This window comes from Melanerpes formicivorus, unplaced genomic scaffold (genome assembly GCF_026170545.1).
Source record: "Melanerpes formicivorus ecotype bairdi unplaced genomic scaffold, bMelFor1.0.p_v2 SCAF_1, whole genome shotgun sequence".
NCBI lineage: Eukaryota > Metazoa > Chordata > Aves > Piciformes > Picidae > Melanerpes > Melanerpes formicivorus.
In genome coordinates this window covers 15,405,906-15,430,297 of record NW_027142353.1, presented here as the reverse complement: position 1 = coordinate 15,430,297, position 24,392 = coordinate 15,405,906, and the positions used below count along the sequence as shown (strand labels likewise).

The 24,392-nt window shown below is 42.9% G+C and overlaps 1 protein-coding gene across 3 annotated transcripts in view; it reads right to left on the bottom strand.

Annotated features, from left to right (window-relative positions):
- Positions 1-19,680, bottom strand: part of FGF14 (fibroblast growth factor 14) — a 455,302-nt gene extending 435,622 nt beyond the window's left edge. Inside the window, exon 1 of one of the 3 annotated variants that reach the window (XM_068162958.1) lies at positions 19,048-19,680. In XM_068162958.1, coding sequence (XP_068019059.1) covers positions 19,048-19,255 — 208 coding nt within the window. In that variant the 5' untranslated portion in view covers positions 19,256-19,680. The remainder of the gene's footprint in view (positions 1-19,047) is intronic. The other 2 variants (XM_068162811.1, XM_068163038.1) reach the window with 2 other exon arrangements.
- Positions 19,681-24,392: the final 4,712 nt, after the last annotated feature.

Below are 24,392 nucleotides of genomic sequence, written 5' to 3'. Positions count from 1 at the left end.
TCTATGCATTCCAGGAACATCCTGGATTGCTGGTGCCTTGCTGTGTTGTCCCTCCAGCAGATGTCTGGGTGGTTGAAATCACCCATGAGGACCAGGGCTTGTGACCTGGAAGCTGCTTCTATTTGCCTATGGAGGGCCTCATCTGCTTGGATCTGCTGGTCAGGTGGCCTGTAGGAGACCCCCACAGTAATATCTCCTTCCCCTGTCCTGCCTTTAATTTTAACCCATACGCTTTCAACTAGCTCATCATCCCTCCCCAGGTGGAGCTCCACTGATTCCAACTGGCTATTGACATAGAGGGCAACACCTCCTCCTCTCCTTCCCTGCCTATCCTTCCTAAAGAGTTTATACCCATCTATCCCTACATTCCAGTCATGGGATTCATCCCACCAAGTTTCAGTAACAGCCACTATGTCGTGGCATCCCAGCAGCAGAGTGGCCCTTAACTCATCCTGTTTGTTGCCCAAGCTGCGCGCATTCGCATAGAAGCACTTCAGCTGTATCACTTGATACAGAATAACAGAAACATGCAGGTTGGAAAAGACCTTCAGGATCACTGAGTTCAACTGATAACCCTACTCCGCAAGGTTCACCCCTAAAACATATGCTCAATCACATCCAAACAACCTTTAAACACACCCAGGGTTGGTGACTCAACCACCTCCCAACGCCTGACCACTCTTTACATGAAAAAATTTTCCTAATACACAGTCTAAACCTACCCAGTCACAGCTTGAGGCCATTCCTTCTTATTCTATCACTAATTACCTGTGAGAAGAGAACAGCACCAGCCTCTCCACAATGTCGTTTCAGGTAGTTGTAGACAGCAATGAGGTCTCCCCTTAGCCTCCTCTTTTTCCAACTAAACAGCCCCAGCTCCTTCAGTCACTCTTCATCAGATTTATTCTCCAGGCCCTTCACCAGCTCTGTTGCCCTCCTCTGCACTCACTCCAGCACCTCAACATCTCTCTTGTATTGAGGTGCCCAAAACTGGACACAATACTCAAGGTGTGGCCTCACCAGGGGACAATCCCCTCCCTGCTCCTGCTGAACACAGCATTTCTAATACTAGCAAGGATGCCATTGGCTTTCTTGGCCACCTGGGCACACTGCTTGCTCATATTCAGCTGCTTGTTGATTAAAACCCTCAGGTCCCTTTCTGCTAGGCAGCTTTCCAGCCACACTTCCCAAGCCTGTAGCACTGCAGTAACACCAGCTCTCATCTAACCTTCTTAAGGTAAAATAACAGCAAATAAGAATCAGCACCTGTAGAGAGGGAGGAAAGGCAATCTGCAACACTTGGAAATCTGCAAGGCATCTGTTCCAGTTTCCCAGAGTGGAGAAAAAAAAATATTTTTTTAAAAATATATATGAGAAAATAGAAATACTCAGATTTTTGTTGTTGTTGTTGTTTCTGAAGGATAAATAAAACAACTGGATCATTTGCAGGAATAGTTAATCTTATAGACAGTGAATCTATACTTAATTTTTGCTTCTAATACTTGGAAATAATCATAGGTTAGCATCTTCACTTGAGTAAAAACTCAGATACAGGCAGGGCCTTGAGTCAGCTATTTCTGAACCAATACAATTTTTGAATGATTGAGCTTTGTTAAACCTATTCAAATACTGAGAGGAAATAGTAAAACTACACAGTTGGAAAACACTGGTTAAGAAACTGAATGTTAATGTTACCCCTAAAACCAAACGTTCAATTTTACGTTGTTGTTAACTGAATAGATTCTATTTATTAACTAAGTATAGGGAAATTTTATCTTCAACATTTGTCCAAACCAAGGGCAGTGTTTCCTCTTACTGAAAAGACCTTTCAGCTGGGGTTGAATGCTCCAAACAAAATAGGTTTCTTTTTTAACACAACTGATATTCTAAGATATGACAACTAAACCATGAGCCTAACCTCACCATTAATATTACATTCTACCTTTAAGAACATTTTGCATTTTGTTAACAGCAGAATAGGAATTTGTATGGTGTGTATTAACCTACTTATCTCTAAGATTATCACTAGACCTTTTAAACCAAAAATTGTCTCAAAAAGCCCCATATCTAACAGAAATATCATCCACTGAAAAATCCTTCATGCTTCTTTGTACATGCCAAACTATGAGTTATCAAGGGAGTACTACTAAAACTGACCTGTAAGTGTTCTTTCAGGTCCTTGTACATTCATCATAAATATGACTATTTGACTTCTGTTTAAGACATTATCTTCCTAAAGCCTCATTACAGTATTGCCAAAAATGGAGCAAAGTCGAGTGAACACAGCTGACATGGCTGCCACATGACGAAGAAGAATCAAAATAAAGGTCATTTTGTAAGTATTAACAGACTCCTGGATTCCATGAGTGTGAAAGAGCAGAAGGCAGAGGAGTACACAGTGAATGCTGTCAGTATAGTATATGGAAGTGGAGAAAGGTTGTCTGTAATAAAATTACCTTTCTTTTTTCACCTTCTGTAGAATAGATGAACTTATAAAAGTCCAAATTTTGATATCTCAGACATAAAACCTGAAGCTCATTTGCAGGACACCTGGGTACCAGTGGATTTACCGGCTTTGTTCTTTCCTCCCTCTGCTCCACTCACACAAATCCCTTTGCATACAAGCTGGATGCTAGAATGAGCAATGCTTGCACTCTCTCTAGAGAAATTTCAGATGACTTTTCCATCTGTTATTCAAATCTACCCTCATTTGTTCTGAGCAGAACAACTTTTCTGAAGGGCAGTGTTTGCCTCACAGTAACATAAACTCAAAGTTCAAAAACTCTTCATTCCTGAAGCAAAGGTTTCTTCTGTTATGAAATAGCTTTGCCACACTGAACCTTATCAGGTTACAGAGCCACATGCCATGGTCCAAGAATGACAGTAATTGTCACACTGTAGGAGAAAGACCACAGGAGAGACATCCAAGCTCTCAGGCTTTTCAGTGTTGATCAAGATTTTAAATACACGAAAGCACACAGTGCTGCTGAGGCTCTGCACCACAGCAATGGATGTGAACTGACAGGAGACTTGTATTATACCAACAGAAGTGGAGGGAGTGGTGAGAAAGCCTTGCTCCAAATCCTATCATCAGGTGGAAACATTTTCCTGCTGGCTGCTTTAAAGCAGGATTTTCATGCTTTCCCTAACAAATTTATCTGAAAAGAAGATGGGGAATGAGAGCTGAAAGAGGAAGGAGGTGAATAAGCAGACAGACTGTAGTAGAAGCCATTGCACTATCTAAAGTAATTTTCCCCTGCCCATGCCCTCTGTAGACTAAGGGTTCCATCCTTTTGGTGTGAAAGAACTGGGTTCAATGAAAGACCTAGTTCCTCTTGAAGGGCCAATATGAATGGAGTATACAAAGTACCACACTTCAGACAGTCCTACTTATTAGTGAGACAATTGTCAATATAGAACTGTTCACCACTAATTTAAACAAATTGCATATAATTGGTTCCTATAAACTCTCCAGAAAATACTGCTTCGCTAGCTCAGCTGCCTGTCTCACTATATTCTCAGTTCAAAAGGCTTAGGCACTCACAGAGGATACTATGAGCACAGAGTTTAGTATCATGGATCTTTACGGCTTAACTGCCCTCTTAAGTCATACAGCACTGACTTTAAAGCAAGAATTGTTACATTACATTTTATTTCAGTGATGGGCCTTCATAGCAGTGTTACATACTGGCCATTCCACCAGTGCCCTTCAAAAGCTGTCTAATCTTAAAAGAATTAATATCTTTAGCACGACTCTTTGAAAAGTGCTAATATCTATCAATGGCATGTATCTGTACACTTGCTCAATCTTTCTATACTGGATTTAAAATAATAATAATAAAAAATACTGTTGTTAAACCTAGCCTTTGAGAGAAAACATTAGTGGCATGTAGCAGGGGCAAGGAAACTACCAGGTGACCTGCTTACTAATTTGTATACTGCAATGTTTGCAGTTCAAACTTTCATTCTCTGATATTCCTTTTTTTAGATATATTTTTCAAAAGGATTAGAGAATCCTATCAATTCAGCCTTTCATTTTATAGATTTCCTTTGAGGTCCTTCACTAAAGACACACTGAGACTTCTGAAATCTGTCTGCGCAATTTTCAGTTTGTTCTGGTTTCCATTGTCACCTGTACCTTACAGCACAATGAAAAAAAGCAAGAACTGTGGGATTCTGGGAAAAATCTCAATTATTTTTAGAAGGAAAACTCAAGAGGACCATGTCCATGTGGGGGGAAATTGTTCTGTCTCAATTGTCCATTTGCTGCTTGTTCCGTTTGGTTTCTGCAAACCTAGATTAGTTTCGTTATACGTTAATGCCCTCAAATGCAAACTAGCGAAGACATGCTTGTTCTGCAAATTAGCCACTGTAAGTTAAAATAGACAAGACTGAAGCTGATGCTGTAGGAACTATTCAAGTAATAGTAGATTATGCACAGAACCATTTAATCTGTATAAGAAAAGTATTGTCTTCCACAGAAACAGAGGCTCCACCTTACTTAGACCAAGTAGTTGTAGATTAGCAAGAAAGGATCTGAGTATTTAAATCTAGCTAGAGTTTTTAAAAGCCAAAGCACTGCACCAAGGCAAAAAAAAAAAAAAACAACCTTCTCCCTTCTTTTATTCTGAGGGCAAAGATCACTTGCATTACAAGAATGGTCCCATGCTCTGGCTATGGAGAGCATACTCCCTTTATCCTCCTGTAAAGACCTTCTTTGGAAGACTTTCATGAACTTTATGCAGCAATGCAGAATACAGAAAATAGTAAATAACTTTCAGAAGAAGGATTAAAGCTGGCACTTTCAGGTAGCATGACAAAAAGAAAGACACTGTAAATAAGGAAACACCAAAACACCTAATTTCCCTGGCCTATCAGAAGGAATGTAGAAAATGTATTTTCACTCTTGGAAAAGCATTTCAACAGTTTGCCTGGCTCAAGTTGGCTTAATTGCCATGCTGTGTGAAAGGTCCTAGATGTGTAACGTTAATGTGCTACTAACTGAAGAAACAGTTTCTAAGATTCCTAATAAGTTGAGAAGAGTTTATACTGAAAGTCTTTTATTTCTCTAATTCTAAAAAGACTTTACCATCTTACAAGACTTGACTCAATTTCCATATTTACAGAGAGGTTAGAATTAATTTCAGAAATCACAGCTCTACATAGCATGACCTCATGCTGAGCACAGCCTCACATTTTTTAAGGCAACACACAACCATATCCTGTCATCATATCTTCTCACAATTGGCATTATTGTAGTCAATGAAAACACAAAAATATCTGTTCTTAAATTCAACACCCTTCTTAGTTCCAGGTTAAATAGCAATACTTGGGTTTCTGCAGATTTTTAACTCTTAAAGGAAGAGCAACCTTAAGGGATTTCCAGGGAATTAATTAAAAGAGGAGAATCCACTACTTAAATTCAACCTTTTCATATGTAACATTAAATGTGAGAATAAAGAAATTCTTTGTATCCTCAAAGAATGAAGAGATTCCAAGTGCTATAAAATAATATTCTGTAAAACTATTAAAAGCAAACAAACAAAACCAACCAAACCCCAAAATGCTTTTATGATTTCTAATTTTCATTACTATAGGCAAAATACACACAAATATACCAGAGCATAGTCAGACTACAAGCCAGATCCTTTTAATTCACAGACTGTGACCAAATACAGCCTGCCAAAATATTTAAAGCATCAATAATCAGTAAGAATCTTTCTTTACTTGTGTTCCTCACAATTATGTAAGGGAAGAGAGCAACTGTTGGTTATGTGGGAAGAAATATAAACTCTTCACTTAAAGGCAGAACCAGAGGCACATGCTGGAGCAACTCAGATCAGTGTCCATATAACTCAGCAAATAGAAGATGGATGTACAGTAAAAAATAGGTTACTCAGATGACCGATAGTGTTGACTGGTTTCATTGCGCATGCTCAGACTAATGAAGAGGTGATCCCTAGGAAAGACAGTGAGAAGGAAAGCAAACACAAGTATGTGAAGTGGAAGGAAAATGTTTTATTTAGAGGAAACATCCTGTCCTGGAGCTTCATCTTCTTGTCAGAGAGGAGAAAGGGGAAATCTGCTGCTTTCTCCAGCAAGACGGAGCTTCCCTTCCTGTCTGGTTTGCTCTCCTCAGAAATTCGGTGATTCCTTCCTTGCAGATTCGGATCTCTGCTGCTCAGGTACCAGACTCACTCCGAAGAAGGCTACTCTGGTCTCTTTCCTCCACCTTGTCACAGGATTAACTAAGAACCCATGGGAAACCCCTTTATAGATGGTCCTTTCTCAAAGGATGAAGCTGGGATTCATCACTTCTACTGAAATTATAATACTCCTTTTGCCTGGGTGGAATGCTAGATGCTGTTATTAGTCCAAGCATGTTCTCACACTGAGGCTAGGGGCACAAGTAAATCACTCTACAAGCAGAGCTTGCCCTAACTTTCCTCAATGGAGGTGAAAAGGATGTTCTGATCTTTTGCTGTATTGATGCTGCCAAATAAAAAAGCTGGACCCTGGTCATCCACATTTGTTCCTTAAGTCCCAGACAGTTTTGGACCACTCCAGCTAGCTCTTTCCAAGCCAAAGCTGCTAGGGAGGGTGGTAACTGTAAGTAATGTGGACATGAGCCAGACAGATCCATTTGGATTTGAATCAATCCCTGATACTTTTTAATAAAGCAATATAAATTCAGGCTTAACTTCCTGAACATTTAGGAGGAGTTTAAGGTGGGGGAAGGATATCAATGCCAAATTGAAGGTGGACATTTCTTACTCACAATTCTTACTTGCAATTTGTTAACAAGGAGAGACTGGCTCTCCAGTTCAAGTTACTTTATGATTTCCAGTATAAGCTTCTTTATGCAGATTTATCTAGATCTACTAGGTCTGAATGGCACCTAACATTTTTTGCCTACTTGGCTGTGAACTTATTAAGCTAATGCGAGAAAAAGCCAAATTGATAATACCCTCTTCCATAGTCCCTAATGCTTGCAGCTGCACAGAAATGCCCTTAAAACCTCTTAGTAGAGACAAAAGCTATTAAAATTTTTCCAGTGTCAGATACCTCTGCAGCTTATACTGCCCAGTGTATAGTTTCTGATGCAAAGGTTTATGAAGCTTAATATCCATAGAAGGACATACACTTCCTTTTGAAAAGTTGTGTTGTGATTCAGTCGTGGGGGAGAGGGAGGGAAATAATACATTTCCTCTCAACAGCAGTTACTGTGGCAACTACACTGACTGTTTCACTTTAGCTTGAGGGCCACCCTTGTGAGTAGACTCATATGCCATCTCTCCTGCAGGCAAGCCTGCAGCTGTTAGCCCAGGCAGATGGGAGCAAAGGTAGGATTTGACATGCCCACACAGGTCCAAAACAGCAAGGACTGCCAGGCATGCTCATATACATGTCTTGCAGACCATTCGCGTGACAGCATTCAGGCAGGCAGGAGGTACCAGACATTCAGCCTAAGGACACCCTGGAGGCCACTCCTTTGGAGGCGTGCAGTGACAGCTGGTAGACGCATGAGAGTGTGAGAGCACCTTCATTTACAAAACCAAAGCAGGATTTACAAGGATATCTCACCTTTAGCAAGATAGCTATAAATGCAATAAATCGAGAGAAGCTAGACTCTCAAATGTAACTCTCTTAGATGTCCTTGGGAAAGAAACACTTCTAGAAATAGATGTTTTTGATGAAAATGTCCTTAAATTTTAGATCTATTTGTTCTCCAAATGATAAGTAGCTTAAACAATTTCTAACTCTGCTTGCCTGTAGGACTACCTATCACTAACCTGTCTAAATGACTACAGATTCCTTTAATCTCTTTATTATTTACTTTACAATTTGTCATTGTGGTTTTTCATCTCCCTCTGAAAGTAAGTGGGAGAGAGAGCAACCCACACTATTCATGTATCATCCACATAGCACTTGAAAAAAATCTCACCTAAGGTACTAGCATCACAGTCTGCCTTACTTTTGCTCGAAATTCATCAAGTTCCATCCCCAAATTCTTAACCTGTATGTATGACTGTGAGGACTTAGTATTTTTCATTTCCTCATCTTCCATCTTAAATGTCTTAGCAGACATTCTTTTTAGCAGCCAACATAGACTATAGTCACTCCAGACAGCCACTAAAGCTAATGGTCTCAGCAAACATAACGAACCCTCATGTTGCTGTTTCTCCCGATATTTTATTAAAATATTTTAACCTGGCCTTCATGCCTTACAGGTTACTTCTGCTTTGGTTATAATGTCCTAAACTGCTGCCTCCACTTTCATCCTGACAGTAACTGGCACAACCAGTATAAATTCATTCTTATCCAGCATTTAAGAGATCGTGAAACTAAGTAGCTCACACTAAGTAAGTAAACCACCATGATATTCACTTCCATTGTGCTTAGAGGTTATTTACTTAGGTATCTTGAGAAAACTCTTAGATTATGTTTTCCTTAATGGTGTATTACAATGGTCAGAATCAACATGCACAATGTTAAGTGCTAAGAAAGCCAATGTATTCTAAGATATTATTTCACTGAGAAACCTTCAATAAGGAAATAAGACCTTCTGTGGCTCACATATCACAGGACTCATCTCCACTTCATGTCATAATACGCCACATAGTAATTTCTTATAAACTGCAAAGATGAACTGAATTGAGAAAAGACACTAGAACACAAAATCACAGTGATTCCCATTCATACTACCTTGTTACACACTCTTCCTGCCATGGATAAACTCATTGATATTACCCACATAGGTAATAGCTAGGAAACTACAATTTGTTCCCCCTCCTTATACTTTTACAGCTCCACCCCACTGAGGGTTTAAAGTCCCAGTCTAAATCAAAATGATACCTCCTTCCAAATATGTGGCTCTTCAATACAAACACTATGTAATGATCTATTTGCTGTAGAACAATCACATTCTACTTTTAAGTGCCCTGTTCCATGGAATAAGAGTCCATGCTACAAGTTTCAAAGGTAGAAGAATTATCTTTGACATGCTACAAAACTCTGTATGAGCAGGCAGAGCTCAACTCTTCAGAACACAGGGGTTAATAACACACACAGTTGCTGGTTTTGCCACAAACATCTCTGGTCAACAGGGACACAAAAGCATGTTCCACTGATGAGTCACATTATAATCCTTTCAGGGTGAATCAAAGGTGAGATCACAAGGGCTTCTGTCTCTTCCCTACTGAAGTTATGGACATATGGGGCATGCCTTGCAGCCACACAGGTTTTGCAGTTCTTGGAGAACTCTTCAGCAGGGTACCACAACCACAAGCTTCAAGAAGACATGCAGCAGCATGTGAAGAGGCTAAGCCAGGATCTGGAACCAGTTCCCTACCCAGTCAAGCAACAATTGTTCAACAATATCCAGAACACTTCCCCAAAAGCTGAGGAATTCATGTTTAACAGCAGAATCCAAGATAAAGCATTTTCCCCTCAATCAAGTAATATCCTCAAACAATCCTCAAAACAAATTAAAAGGATAACATTTGTTCTTAGGTCTTCTGAATCCTCTTGCTGATTTTATTGTCTTTTCCTAGTCCATCACAGTTACTTTATTGCCTCTATGTTTATGTAATCGTCCTACTGTAAATTAGCAGCGAGAAGCAAATCATTCATACAGCTCATGATCAATAAAACAAAGGACAGTCCATCAGTCTACTTTTCACCCATCATAAACATCTACTGCATCAGTAATAACTTGTACAGTCATTCTGCTCACTTCCACCAGCTAATTATTCAAAGTATAGGAGAGGATTTAAAAATATCAGAAATTAAAAAAAAAAAAAGTAATTAAGGGCTGAATTTCTTCAGAGTCTCTATCCTAAAGTAAAAACATGAGATGGCTGTGCAAGCAGCAGGTGAAAGAACTGAAAGAGATGTGAGAAGCTCAGCTGTGACTGGGATGTCAAGGTCATATATTCATGGAAATAAAACAGATCTGAGTGAAGCCAGGAGGGCAGCAAATGTTGGTACTGAACATCTGTATAACCCTCCTTAACATAGGGACAACTATTTAAAAAAAAAAAAAAAAAGCATATATAGTGTACTGGGAAGAGGCTAGGAAGAAATGTCTCAGAGGCAGAAGGCTTTATAAACTTTAATCCACCTGTTAATGCTATTTTAAAACATGGATTTTAGTAAAAGCTGCACCTGGGTTTTAGACATCCTGAAGTTAATTCACATCTGAGATCTTGGGTTGATCTCCTAGTGGGATCATCTGCTTAAATCACATTTAGGTTCAGTTTCTTGGGAGCTATTAGCAGTCTGGGTTCAACCTGTGGTTGAATCAGAAGTGTAAGTGTTTTTTCTTATAATGAGCAATATGAATAAGCACTACTACTAATTTAATCCTTAAGATTATATTTTCCTGATATGATATTCTATTTTATAAGATGCTACTATACTCATTATTTGACTGACTTTTAAAAATATTTCCTACTCTATAATTTTTTCCACAACTACTTCTATGTTTTCCACTATGTATTGAACTGGTAGTTTCTCTTCATTTCTTTAAATGTCAATAATTGTGCGTACATTAGCAATGAATGACATCTATAGAAACTATTGGGCCAATGTAATGCTCCACAAGGCACTTCTCTAATGAGAAGCCATGGGCTGGGACCTGCTTAATTTGTTCATTTTGTTTAAACATGGCAGGACATCCTTAGAAATACATTTACTGAAAAGTAACAAGTCGGGTAAACTTGCCTTCTTTAAATTAACATTTTCAGCTCAAACTTCATTAAAGGGCAATGAAATTTGTGTATATTTCCTTTGCCAGCATTGGTGAGAACCAAGAGATTTATATGCAAACAGAAGTCTTTGCTTTTATATGCAAGTTCTCTCTCCTGTTCAAACCATTCAATGCTAGTACAAAATTCTAGTTTTCAGTCACATTAGAGCTTAATTCTTTAAATGCTTGTTCAAGGGAGCAGTATCCTGCTTCTTCTCTCAAGAGAAAGGTCTTTGTGAAAACATGCCCTTTGCAGGAGATGATACTTCTTTATCCCAAAGGCCTAGAAAATCCATAAGAATTAATTCCTTTTAGCTGGACAAAAGCAGAGCATGCAAAGGAATGTGTCAGCTCATCTTTGTCCCCCAAAGCCTAAGACATCCTCTATCCTCAGCAGAGGCAAATTATACTGCGTAGGAATTGAGATGATGGAAATTCTCAGGATTTTCCTACAGTGCAAGGAAGAAGAAAGCACCATGATGAAGGTGTTCTTCACCTTATAGATGAGATACTCACCTGTGAAAAACTACTTGTGATCAGTAATCACAAACACAGAGCAGGAATAGCAGTGTGTCCTGTTTTTGCTGGGACAGAATCATAGATCAGCCAAGGGCTGCAGAACATTAGCACTTTCAAGTTAGCTAGAACAGCTGACTGAGCTGGTTCACAGGTGTATCCCATGTCATAAATGTCACACTCAGTGTAAAGGGTGAAGTTTGCTGAAGTTAGGGATTTTCTCATTGGGCTTGTCTTGACAATGTTTCTCTTCCTTCTCCTTCAGGCTTCTATTCCTATTTATTGTGACTGTCATACACTTGCTGGTATAACTTTATGTACTTTATATTGGCATTGGTATTAGTTTTGCTCTTTCATTAAATGTTTTCATTTTAACCCATGGGTCTCCTGCCTTTTTCCCAGTTCCCCTTCTCTGCTGGGTCATTGGGTAATAGAGCAATTGTTATAGTTTAGTCCCAGATATGGGCTAAAAGTAGATAGAGCATTAGCCTCTATTTTTCAACAGAAGAAATAAGGAGCACCTTTTGAAAGCACAAACCCCTCCACACCCTCTCCACACAGTGTGGCATTACTTCAAGCTTTCTGTCATACAAAGGATTTTGACACCAAAAATAGAAATGCCATTGGACAAGTTGAGGTGTATATCTCAGCAGCTACTACATGCAGTGGCCTGAATAAAAGCTCTGATTTGAGACAGTCTAGTGACAGATGAAAACTGAGAGGATAGATTAGGGGAAGGATCAAACGTATATTTGCCACGTCTTATATTTTTCTTACACAACCTAATGCCCAGAGCTGGAGACCAGAAGTGTCCAAGAGCTAAGGTGTGAGTTCTGCCCATTATGTATCCTCACAGTGTTCTTATCTTTCCAAATGACAAAGCCGCATGAAAAAAAAAAAACATGGATGACATGATGAATTTTCAGGGATCAGCAAAGTCTATTCCCCAATCAGCTTAGTGAAATCCAGACCTTTCTGGAATCTCCTTAAAGCAAATTTTTTCATAGGGGATTACAGCTTATTTGTATCTCTGCCTGAGAGCAAAAGTCAAAACAATTCCAATGGAATTAAAGCATTTAACCTTGGTTCAATTCTACTGATGGGACCAGGTTAATTTTAGTGCCACAAAATGATCAAGCCAAGTAATTTTCAAGATACTACTTCAATATGCAAATGTAAAACTTGTTCAATGCCAATCCTCACACTGCTTCCAGATAAAAGTAAAATAAGCAGGTGTCAGACTGAATACACAATGTACGGACATAAAAATTACACCATCAGTTTCTGCTAGCAACCATCATTTATTGTCATTTGAACCACACAACCATCCAACATGAACTCTCAAACTATTAAAAAGTTGCTTATGTTCAACACAGTGTGTTACTTAAACTAATTCATTTAATTTTACTACAGAAGGTGTTATTATTCTGACTTCTTAATGTTGTCTCATCAGCAGCTATTTACTTTCAATGCTACTATTTAATGTCAGTGCTTCTAAAAGAGTATGCTGCAGGCACAAAAAAAAAGCTTTCCGTTTATCCATTAAAATCCTTTCCCTTTCTGATTTTTGAGGTTTTGTTCTCAAAAAGACGCTCTTCAAAGTCAGCATGCTCCTGATTTGAATAACAACTTTGTTAGTGGGTCACACATTTTTTACCTTCACTGCAGAGTATATTAAAAAGAATACATCACAATTCGCTCTCTGCAAGTTCAGTCCATCACGGTGCTAAACCCCTTCAGTTCCCTCTGCAATTACAATTTTCAGTACTTAGGAGTGGCTCAGCACATCAAAGGATCCACTTCAATAAAAAATAAATGAAAAAAAAAAAAGTCTGAAGATTAATATACTCCTCTGAGCACTTTATCACATGGTCTCCAATGAAAATATTTTCTTCCCAGTTGCTTCATTGGTCCTGACAGTAGAAACACATTGTGCAAGAAGCAGCCTCTTTCTGAACTAAATATGGCCTCAGTTCTGCAAAGTTTGTTTCCAGGTAACACAGTTTTTCTACTGTATTCACTCTGCACAGTAGCAAGTTGCTCTCGGACGTGTTAGTTGTAAATCAAGCCTTGTGCTATACCACAGTAAATTTCTTTCTCGCAACAGAGATGGTGAAATTTTAAGATCATTCAGTGTTTTGTTTCTCAGTAAGTTTTCCAGTAAACTTATAATTTGTCTTTGAAAAGATATCGCTCACTGAAATGTGAAAAGCAAACAAAAGGACCAACAGCACACCTGTGCAGCGGTGCTCAGACATTGCCTGTGATTCTAACAAGCAGGAAAACAAGGCATGGGGAATCAACAGCGTCTCCAAAAAACCAGTGTCTCCAAAATCACAAAAGCCATGGGAAACGGAATTATGTATAGAAACAAATCACTGCTCCTGGAGTAACAGGGTTATGACCGTTTGAATGAAACCTGTTCCATCAAGAATCAGTGCTCGTGGGCACAGTTCACAAACATCTGCAAATATTCAGCAGAGTTTAAATTGCACCCAGCCACTCTGTTTAACCAACCACATCCTAGACTCACCATTTTATCCTACACATAGAGTGGTTATACCAAAAAACTCAGTAGTGACCCCTTCAACTATGAAATACCATCCCCAGAGTCAGAGTAATGCTCTGCTACCTATTTTTTCAGTTTTATGAAGTCTTCCTGAAAAAAATGGTTTATGGTTTTAATGAACATTCTCCTCTCCAGGTTACATATTTACAGGACTTTACTTGACAGAAAATCATCGCAAAGAGGTGGCTTCTGAAAGCCTAAATCATGCCTTACTAAATTTGAAGTCAATAAGGATTTTAGCTCAAAACTTATATACTTAACATAATAAAAGCAGGTAAGTAGAATAAATGTCACACTCAAATGAAAACCACATGCACATAAATATTTAAACCAATGATACCTGTAAGTATGTTTTACATATTTTCCTTATGTCTAGGTCATCATTTTTATATTGGAATTCATTTATAAACGGCCTGTCATTAGCAGACATTAGGTTAGGTGCAAGCATTGTATCACAGTAGGAAGATGCATGAGCAGGCATAAATTTCACCTCTTAGTGAGTCCACTATGCAATTTAATTTGATCAAGAATAATTAAATTTGTATAAATTCAGGAAATTTATTCCACAGAAGATAAAACTTCAGTAGGTGAAGTACTTGGGAATAGGCAATTTTACATCTGAGTGACAGAAACATACTGCAACGTGATTAACAGTACAGGAAGTACAGTGTTTAGGCAATCAGAGCTGCTACATGAAAGAAACTTCAAGGACCCAATCCTGCAGCTCTTCCTGAGGCAAAATACCCATTGTCTCTTGGTGGAAGGTTTGTTTTCTATGAGTAAGGAAGACAACAAGAGGTCCAATTTACTTAGAATTCAGATAAAGATACACACTATATATTTTACAATCAGGACCCAAGATTCTGCTTTGAACACATCCAGTCTTGCATGGCTGTTCTTAGAAACTTTTTCAAAATGACAAGCAACCATAAAAGAACAGTCTGACTGTTTTACAGAGAAGGAGTTTAAAACAGGTACTCTGCAGAGATCCCAGTTCAGCCACAGCCTGCATCTCAGATGCTCTTCTTTATAAACAGGCTTAGTGTTTCATGTTGATATGGGATTGATACCAACAGAAACCAAATTCCTCTATCAGCAACATATTTATAGTAATGCCAATTTCCATCTACTCTCCTGTCAACATCCCTGCCTGAGTTGGAGAGATGCCTCTTCTTAGAGGTAAATGGAGAGGAAACCTGATACATTCTCTGTCTGTTGGGCTGCTACCAGGGTGAAATGTGATAGCAATTCCTACTATGGGGGCATCTAGTACTACAGCAAACTTAATTCATCTCTCATGGGCACCCTAATGGGTGGGAGGGAGAAGGAAAAAAAAAAAAGAAAAAAGGAAAAAAAAAAGAAAAAAAAAAAAAAAAAAAAAAAAGGAAAAATAATCCAACCTATTCACTTGTGGTATTTGCTTAAAAAAAAATCTCACAGAGGTACCTTTCCTTCCCCATTTCCCTTTAAGCTCCAAATCCTCCCTCATGGCTTTAATTATACCCTAAATAATCATACCCAGTTTAGAACCTCACGGAGAGGAGAAGCCACCAGGTTGGCATCTTATCATTGCAACTCCTGGCTCAGGCCTTATGATCTCAAGAAATTTTTAACTGTGGGAAAAAAATCTCTTATGTCTCACACTCTGTGAAGTTCTCTCTGTGTGTATGACAAGACAGAATGGCAGAGATAGATGGAAATAAACAGAAAAACAAGTGAAGCCCGGGGAACCTAACACATTGCAAATACCTTCATGCTGGACAAGACAGTGAAGATACTCAGAGCTTCATTACTTTTTACCATTAAACTCGGGAAAACTCAGTGCGCACAAAGCCATGTCTCTTCATTCCTATGGTTTTACTCCTTATGGAGAAATGTAAAGAGGTAAATGACAGCAGCAAACAAAGTAAGCTTCTCTTTCTGGGATATCAGACTTGAAACAAATTTGAACACAACATTATTCCAAAACAAAACCCAAACCCAAATAAAACCCAAAGCCTCCTGATTCAATCCCGGCAGAGTCTTGCACACACCTCACTGGAAATACCATCACGCCCTACCCCACTCTCTCCTCTCTCCAGAGGTCTCCTTGGCGCCGATAAACCCAGTGAGGCCAGTTTGGGTCCCCGGGGAAGGTTGGGGAGGGGGTCTCACATGGAAAGGAAAGCAACAGCCAGAAGTGGCGTGGAAACGCAAAGCAGAGAACATCTGAAAAAGAGGCACTTAAATCCCGTTTCTGGGAAAAGACCCAAAAAAATGCAGCAGTCCGAAAACAACTAAATAAACTGAAACAGCAACCAGCGTTCGCTGCCTAACCTGCTCGGTTTTCCGCATGGTTTGGTCGGCGGCAGCTGCTCGCTCATGTGGTGTTTTCTGAGACTAAAAAGCCTAATCAACCCTGAAAAGTTTGGCAGGCAGAGGGCTGGGGAAGGACCGGGGGGTTGTGTCGCAGCCCCGTGCCGCAGCTGGGATGGAACTGCCCGCAGAGGGAGAGCCCGATGGCTTGGGGAGCCGGGGCATCAGAGGAGGCAGAGCATAGCGGCACCGACTCCCATCTCTCCCGCTGGTGACCCCAACATTGATGATCTGCCCGCCCAGCAGCAGCGCCTGTGACCGAACCAATTTAATCTAATCTTACCTATTCTAATCTAATCTGGCCAAGAGTATTATTAGCCTCCCCAGAGAGTCAGCCACACTTTAGCGCTGCCGGGAGCGAGATGTCACGACAGGGTGTGTGGCTTGGCTTGGTCTCGGCGTCCCGGCTCTTCCGCCGGGATCACGTCGGACCGCAGCAGAGGGGCGCAAAATGCTCGAGGCGGAGAGCCAGACCTCGGATCTGGCTGGCAGGGACTGTAACCTCGAGTACCCACTTTCATGCCTAGATCTCTGACCGCCCTGTGACTCTGGCACCTGTGACAAGGGGGCAGTGACACCCCCAGCTTCCCCACGCCCCCAGGCATATGGGACCCTAGTCTGCGTCGCCAGCTCAGAGTGACTCTCTCGCCTCATGCACCCTCCAGACGAGCTGAGCCCTCCCCAGGTAGGTTGGCAGTGGCGGCGGCGGAACGCAGCGCCGCTCCTGCCACCAGAATCTACTCGTCCCATGCAAAGGGGCTAAGTGCGGCAAAGTCCCTGAGGAGGGGGAAAGATGTGCCGTGCTGTGCTACGGGTCATGGCACGCCGAGGCACGCGTCTCGGTGCCAGGAACCGTTTCCTTACTAGCCTCCCCGGTGCAAGAAAAGGACACGGGCCTTTGGTAATGGTCGCAGGGGGCGGAAGGAGCTGGGGGGAAGGAATGCAGCGGGGCGGGCGTTATACGTCTGTCCTCTGCTTCCCTGGAACGCAAACTGAAAGCGCTACAAACTACCCACCACCCCCAAAAGCCCTTCCTCTGGAGCATCGCCTCTCATACAGGGCTGGAGCCGCTCGCCACCCCCCGGGGGAGTATCGGTGGCGGCAGCTCTGCAATCCCCCCTGCGGTCACAGCCCTTGCCTGCGCGGCTCGGACAAGGTGTGAGGGGGCGTCCCCAGAGAAAGTGGCCTGCCCCTGCCTGCCCCACCCCGTTCCGGGGTGGGCATACGACTTGGAAGTTGCCCCCGGCCAGGGAATGCGGCTCGCTGCAGCGAGCAAAGGGCACTTTGCGGAAGGCCGAGCGCAGCCTCCAACGGGGCATTTCGGCCTCTTTGGTATGCTGAGAAGTGGCTGCGCTGTGCGGCAGCGGTAGCCGTAGGTAGGCAAGGGGCGAGACGAGATGGCAAGCAGGAGTGAGGAGTGGAGAGAAAAAAATCGTCCGAGGTGCCCACCTCGATTCTCTACACCGGCTCTAAACTGGGCAAAGCACGAGCCGGCACCCCAGCTGCGGAGGCGGAGAGGGGTGAGAGCTGCTAATAGGGCTGCTGCTTGGTAATGTTGGGGTGTCAGAGAGGCAACGAGAGCCTATGATCTACTACACTGCAGTGCCAGCGTCAGGAGTCTCCTGCTCAGGAGCTGCCACTGCAGGGCAGCCGGCACACACATAGAGCAGCACACACACGACATCCCGCCCCTCACAGCCCTGGTTTCGGCGGCTCTCGACTCGCCAAGCACACAAGAGCTTGCAGGCAACCTGCCGAGCGGGGAGAGCGAGCACGGCGGGGGGGACCAGAACCCAGTGTGAGGAGGGCGGGGAGGGCCAGTATTTCACTTGAAGAGCTCCCAGCTCCCCCGCCTGCCGAGCATCCCTTCTCGCCCACCTTGCTCTCCAAACCGTGGTGCTTAGCCACACGGACGCCCTGAGCAACAGGAATGCAACAGCAGCAGCGTGACCCCCCGGGACCGGGCAGCCCAGAGCACCTGCATTTGCATTTCTTATGTAATGTACTGCAAGTTTCCCCCTCGGAGCCGGGCTGAACCGAAGCGCATGATTCTGGCTGCCACGCAGGCATGGAGACACACGCAGAGCCACCGGCGCGTGCACAGAGGGGTCATCCCGGCAGGATGAGAGGCAGAGGAGAGACGCAGCCACCCAGGCGGTGCTGCTGCTGCCGCTTGGCATCGCTGGCTGAGTTGCCGTCTGGGCACAAGCCTCAAGAAAGTGTCCACCCCCTTTCCTCATTCCCCTCCACCTTCTCGGCCCAGAGTCCCAGGGGATGAGTGATAAGGGGGAGCCCCCAGCCGGAGACGGGGGGGTGTCGGGCTTGACTTCAGAAAGCCAAGCGAGGCGGGTGGGGGTGTGGGGGGGGGGGGATGACATACTGCAAGCTAATCAGAAAGTGCTGTTCAGGACCTGAGCCCCGTTGCACTCAATCACGGCAGACAGGGCCAGCTCACACTAGCACGGGAGACCCGGGCTCCTCTTTCCAAAACAGACTGGAGGTGTGCAAGGGGGCTCGCATCAAGGATGAGAGCTGGGAGAGGGGGGGGTCTCTGTCGGCTTTCCCTCAAAAACGATAGCGATATGAAAGTTTCCACCTTGGAAAGAGCATCTGGAAAACTAGATGCAGGCTGGGTTAGGGTCGCCTTTGATACATATTTTTTTTCTTTTCCGTGGTGACAGTGGCTGAGGCTAATCCATACCTCTCCTTGCTTATTCATACACGTATGCACATGCATATCCGTGCTGGCCTCGTTATATTTCCCCCTTCTCCCCTCAGCAGGATTGCAGATCTACCTCGGCGAGCAACGGACAGGGTAGCATAAAAGAAAAACAACGCAGTGCAATGGATTGCTTACCAGTTTGGTTCTTGTTTTTCTTAAGACTCTTGCCACAAAGACACTGCAGCATATGCGATCCTTTGCTGAAAATGTTCCAAAGAAACCACATTGATTTGGGCGAAAAGCAATCCAGCAGCTTATACACCCTGAGAAAGAAGAGATCCTTGTGGTTGCATAATAATAAATTGAGATCAGTTCTCCTGAAGAGGGGCACCAGTTTTATCATAGAAAAAATGGTTATATTCCGATCTTCTCCCAGTTTTTTTTCCTCACGTGGTGTATTTCTTTGAGACTTTTCAACGGATGCTGTTTTTTCAGCCAGGCTGAATGGTTATTCCCCCTAGATCAACACTGGATTATAACCAAAAGCGTGTAGAGGAAATAAAATTAATCCCTTTTTTTTTTTTCAGCATGAAGCCAAACGAAAAGTAAGGTAGTGAAATCCCAGCCGAGGCAAAAACCTCATCAGAGACACCAGCAAAACGCGGAAGAAAGATCCCCAGAGAGAAAACCATAGCCTGGTACTTGACTGCTAGGAGGATGGGTGGATCTGCAGAACAAAAGCCACGGCAGGATCCATCCTACTGAACGACTGCCATTGTGCAGCCCCGCGGCGGGAGAGCGCACCACCAGCACCCGGCCAAGCCGGCTGAGGCGCAGACACCGCTGTCGGCCGCGGGCGCGGACCCCGCCCGCAGCCTCCGCCGATGCCCCGCCGCAGCCCCCGCCGCCGCCGCCCCGCGACGCCGCCCGCCCTCGCCCGCGCGGGCCGCCGCTCGCCTCCCGGCCCCGGCTGCCGCTGCGCCCCGCACCGCCGCGCAGGAGGCAGCACCCCCGCCCCGCGCCGCCCGCCGCAGCCTCGGCGCCCAGTCGCCGGCGGGCGCCGGGGGAGGAGGAGCTGCCGAGCCCCGCCGGCCCCGATCGCCGTCACGGACCCACGTGCGGCCCGGCTCGACACCGCACCGCCCGCGAGGAGGACAGGTGGGTTTGCCCCAAAGCCGCCCCGCGGGGCAAAGCACCGCTAAGCACGGACCGTTTCCCCTACGTGCAGTGTCCTGGCCCCTGAAATCCGTCCCTCCCCTAAGGCTGATTTTTGCCCCTCTCAGTCGTGCCGTGGTCTTAAAGAACACGAGCGGCCAGTGCAGCTGCAAGCCACATACATCAACCTGAAAATTGTATGTCTTAATGTTGTGCGTGCTAGTGCCGGGACTGCCCCAGAAGAGGTTAACGCTGCCTGTTCCATGTGAGGGTGAGTTCAGGGCCATGACTGGGATCCCCAAGCACTGCAAATGCCAGCAGAGGCAACCCGCAAAGCACCTGCTGCACATCTTGAGTTAACATATCCACAGGAAGATGGACCAACTCCTGAGCAGTGCCACTCATTGCTCTCCATAGTTTCAAGCACAGACCATTCTCTTTCACCAGTCCTCCCAGGACTCTAGGGGTTGGCTATGCCAGCCAAGCTCACAGAGGTTGCATCCATGCATGGCAGCAGTGGCATTGGAAGAGCTGGGGAAGATGATGCCCATGTTTTTCTTCTCCCCTTTAAATACTTCACTGGACTTTGTGTATACTAGAAGTTGTTGGAAGTGATGGGACAGAGACCATGAATAAAGGAGAAAAAATTATATTGAGGTAGTAGTAGAAAGGAGCTGTTGCGTAGAAGGGGTAACAGAGGTTGTAGAAATGGGACAGTGAACTCCACCTCACCTTGCCTTGCCTTGCCTCACCTCCCCTCATTTCACCTCATCTTGCCTTGCTTTGCCTCAAACTCTCATTGGCACAGTCATCTTGCCACCTTCATGATCATCTTTACCTCTTTGGCCAAAGGTTTGCTCTTTGATCGTTAACTTTTCCCATTAACAGAGCACTAAACAGAAATACCAGGACACTATTTTCACAGTGACATTTCCATTCATATTTACATTCATTCAGACATGGTCAGATATTGGTGTTTTCTCCTAAAGTTGTGGAAGGTGCTGTTGCTTCACAAAGTGTAAGATTAAACTATGAAAAATTTAGAGGTTTGTGTGTGTGTGTGCTTTTGTTGCTTTTCCAGGATTTCTATCTGGTTACCAATGTTTGGGAAGTTCTTGCAGTAAACATTTGGTCAGCCCACCAGCAGAAAGTCTGGGAACCAAAAATTTTCCAGTAGTTTAAATTTTGGTGAGATTCTGAATATATACATATAGATGAACTGCTTGGTTGCCAGATCCTTTTCTACATTGTATTGTGAACAGCATTACCCTGTTTTACAGAGATGAAGAATGATGCACAGGAATGAAGGGCCATATTGTGAGAAGTTGCCCATGGAGTTTATATGGGGAAGTAGGTGCCTGCTTCTTAGCACCCAAGTTTGCAAAACTGAAAAGAAGCAAAACTTTTTTACTAAAATTTAAGAGAAGTTAGAGAATGAGAAAAAGTCACAGAAGAAGTTGGTGCTAAAAAGTGGCTCAGTCCCTTCTCCCATCCCTTTGGCTGTGCTGCCTGTTGAGCTAATGATCACAGAGGCATTACACGGGCTTCTGGGAAGGTGAGCTGGCTTGGTCACCTTGCAGCCAGCTGGCTGGGAGTTCACAGCAGCCTTGGTGCTATTCATCGTAGCTCATATGTCATAGCTCCCTACAAACATTAAATTGATCTAGAGTCTTCCCAAAATATCTGAAGTCTGTGTCTATCTTCCCTTGACCACAAAAGCCAACTTTATATAGCTGGGAACAGTCTGTGATGTGTATAAAACAAAAAGTCATTGACAAGCTTTCCATCCAAGTAATTGGTTATACACCTCCCTCAGGCTAGCATGTAGCTCCCTGCTTTATAAATGAAAGTAAAACGTTAGCATCTCACCATTGTTCAGCTGTCAGAGATTATGGCTACAGAACCAAAGGAGGCTATTTCTGATGGTGATATACAATTTAAGGTTTACTGGAAATAGAACAGAAGTAGGAACTTCATATCTCAACTGAGTGAAAAATATTCACCTTGCCTGTCTGGGAACTTAATGCCCTTGAAGAGGCCTCCAAAACATGGCAGGCCTGCAGAGAAAAACCTGAGCAAGCGTAAGAATTTTTCTTTGTGCAAAGTCAAAATCATGGAAAGATTAGCCTTTTGAAAGAAGAGTTGACCTAATGTGCAAAAATCAGAGGAAGTCTTTTCTTCCCAGGTGAAATATGTATAGCAACCTTAAAAAGTCTAAAGCATATACTTAGACCTATTTAGCCTAACTATAAATTATCCTTTCCAAAACTTTAATTAATTTATAAATGGCCTGTTCTTAACTGATGTTGAACTGAGTGTAAGCATTTTATTACAGCATGTACAAAAATTAATTTCATACTTTACTTAGTGCAGCATGCAAGTGATCGAAACAAACAAAAAAATTACCTAGACAAAGAGAAGGAAACATTCCCTCAAAGGTTCTTATCTTTTTCGGGACCATGGAATAAGATGACTTTACTTCAAGAGGGTTATATGCATAAAAGGTGGGCAAACCTGTGGAAGAAAATGTCATCTACATAATTCTTGTAAGTCAAAAGAAGTGAAAAACCAACAGGTGATATTTGGTTCTTCCAACGATTTCAGCTTCCCCTTTAGAGGAAAGGGACAAAGCATCAGTGGAATACTTCGGTCACTCAGGCTGTACCAAGACAACCTCTGATTGATAGCGACTATTGTACTTTTGGGATAGGGGAAGAAAGCAAGAAAATAAAGGCCTCTTGCTTTAGTGGTGTCCCACCAAGAGTCTGTCTTCTGGATCAAAGAAAAGAAGTCATTACCTAGGGACTTCATGTGGGAGACCAGACTGATGGTGGTGGAGGAGCCAAATTCCAGGTAACCCATCCTTACGAGGTGGTAGCATCAGAGGACTTATTTTTATGCAGGAAAATGTAAGCAAAGCTTTGTTCTGTAAGTCCTTTGAGAATGGAGACAAATTTCCCAAGATAGCAAAGAACACCTACTGTATAAGCAGCTTGTATATTAGTCACTAAGATTGTGGACTGAGTAATTCCCTCAACTCACAGTTTTAATATATATTGATAGCAAGAGTAAATTAGACAAGGCTAGCTGTTTACACAACAATTGTGAACTACTTTATATCGTAGAAACAAAGCTTGCATAATTCCCATATAGTCTAGGAAATGCAAAGACAGTACCTACTGTTTGGTGAGACTGAGCCTACAGAACAAGACCTCTAGATGTCTACCTGGTTATACTCTGTTATAGTCAGTGAAGATCTGGAACCTGATTTGACTGCTGATGTCATCTAAATCTAAAGTAATCTAAGACTTCCTAGAATATCTTGCTACTTGAGGCATGGCAGGTATTATTATGGATCTATGGGAGATCCAAGCCCTTATGGACCTGCAGGTGAAGGCCGTACAGTATATCCTAGGACATCTCAAAAAGACAGTGATGGCCATCTATCTGTAGGCAACTGTATAAAGCTCCTAAAGCCCTATTGATTACACTGGAGTTTAGATATTCAGCTCACAAATTTACATACACACAAGTAATTCAGTTTAGGCATCTTGCCCACAAATTGTATTCCAAACTAAATGTTTATAAGTGTAGACTCTTGGCATCCTTGGAGTCATCTAGTTCTAAAACATTCTTCATCTCTTCCCTTTCTAGGCTGGGGGGTAGGGAGGAGTAGAGGAGGGTGAAGTCTTCATCATGCCTTAAGGTAGATTTTTTTATGTTCCACAGAGAGAACATCAAAAAGAAGTGCCCAAGTACCAAGGAAAATGGAGAGAAAGGGATCCATCCTTTTTGGAAGTGTCACCTTGGTCCTAGTGGGGAAAAGAAGAAGTAAGGATTGTCATTTTCCCTCTATTCAGCATGTGGGTTGCACTCATCTTGAGGGAATGAAGAGGATGAGTTTGAGCGCTGGTTGAGCTTACAAAGTAAAACATGCTGTTTCAGAGTTCCAGCCCAGTACCAATTTCTCTAGGACTATAAAAGACACATTTCTTCCCTGAGAAAAGAAGAGAGACAATAGGGAACAGACCATAGTCTGAAAAGCAGATGTTAGACAAATCCATAACTGTGTAACACAAAAACTAGTTACCAAATAACAGGATTTCTTTGCTGTTCCAGGGTGACGAAAGAGCTGCAGGGAGTTCCTAGGGCAACTCAGCTGAATAACATCCTGAGGCAGTGGTGCACTGGTGCCCTGTACTGGTGATTCCTGATTGGGTAGCCTGGGTAAAGGTGAACATATACTGAGGTCCTGGGATTGTTTTAGGTTACTAAGGCACATGGATATTTCCAAGTGTATCAGTGGTGTTCTCCATTATCTTTCTCTATTTTATCACTTTGGTATCTCATGATGGCATTGCCTGTGTGAAAAAGAATGGTAGAAA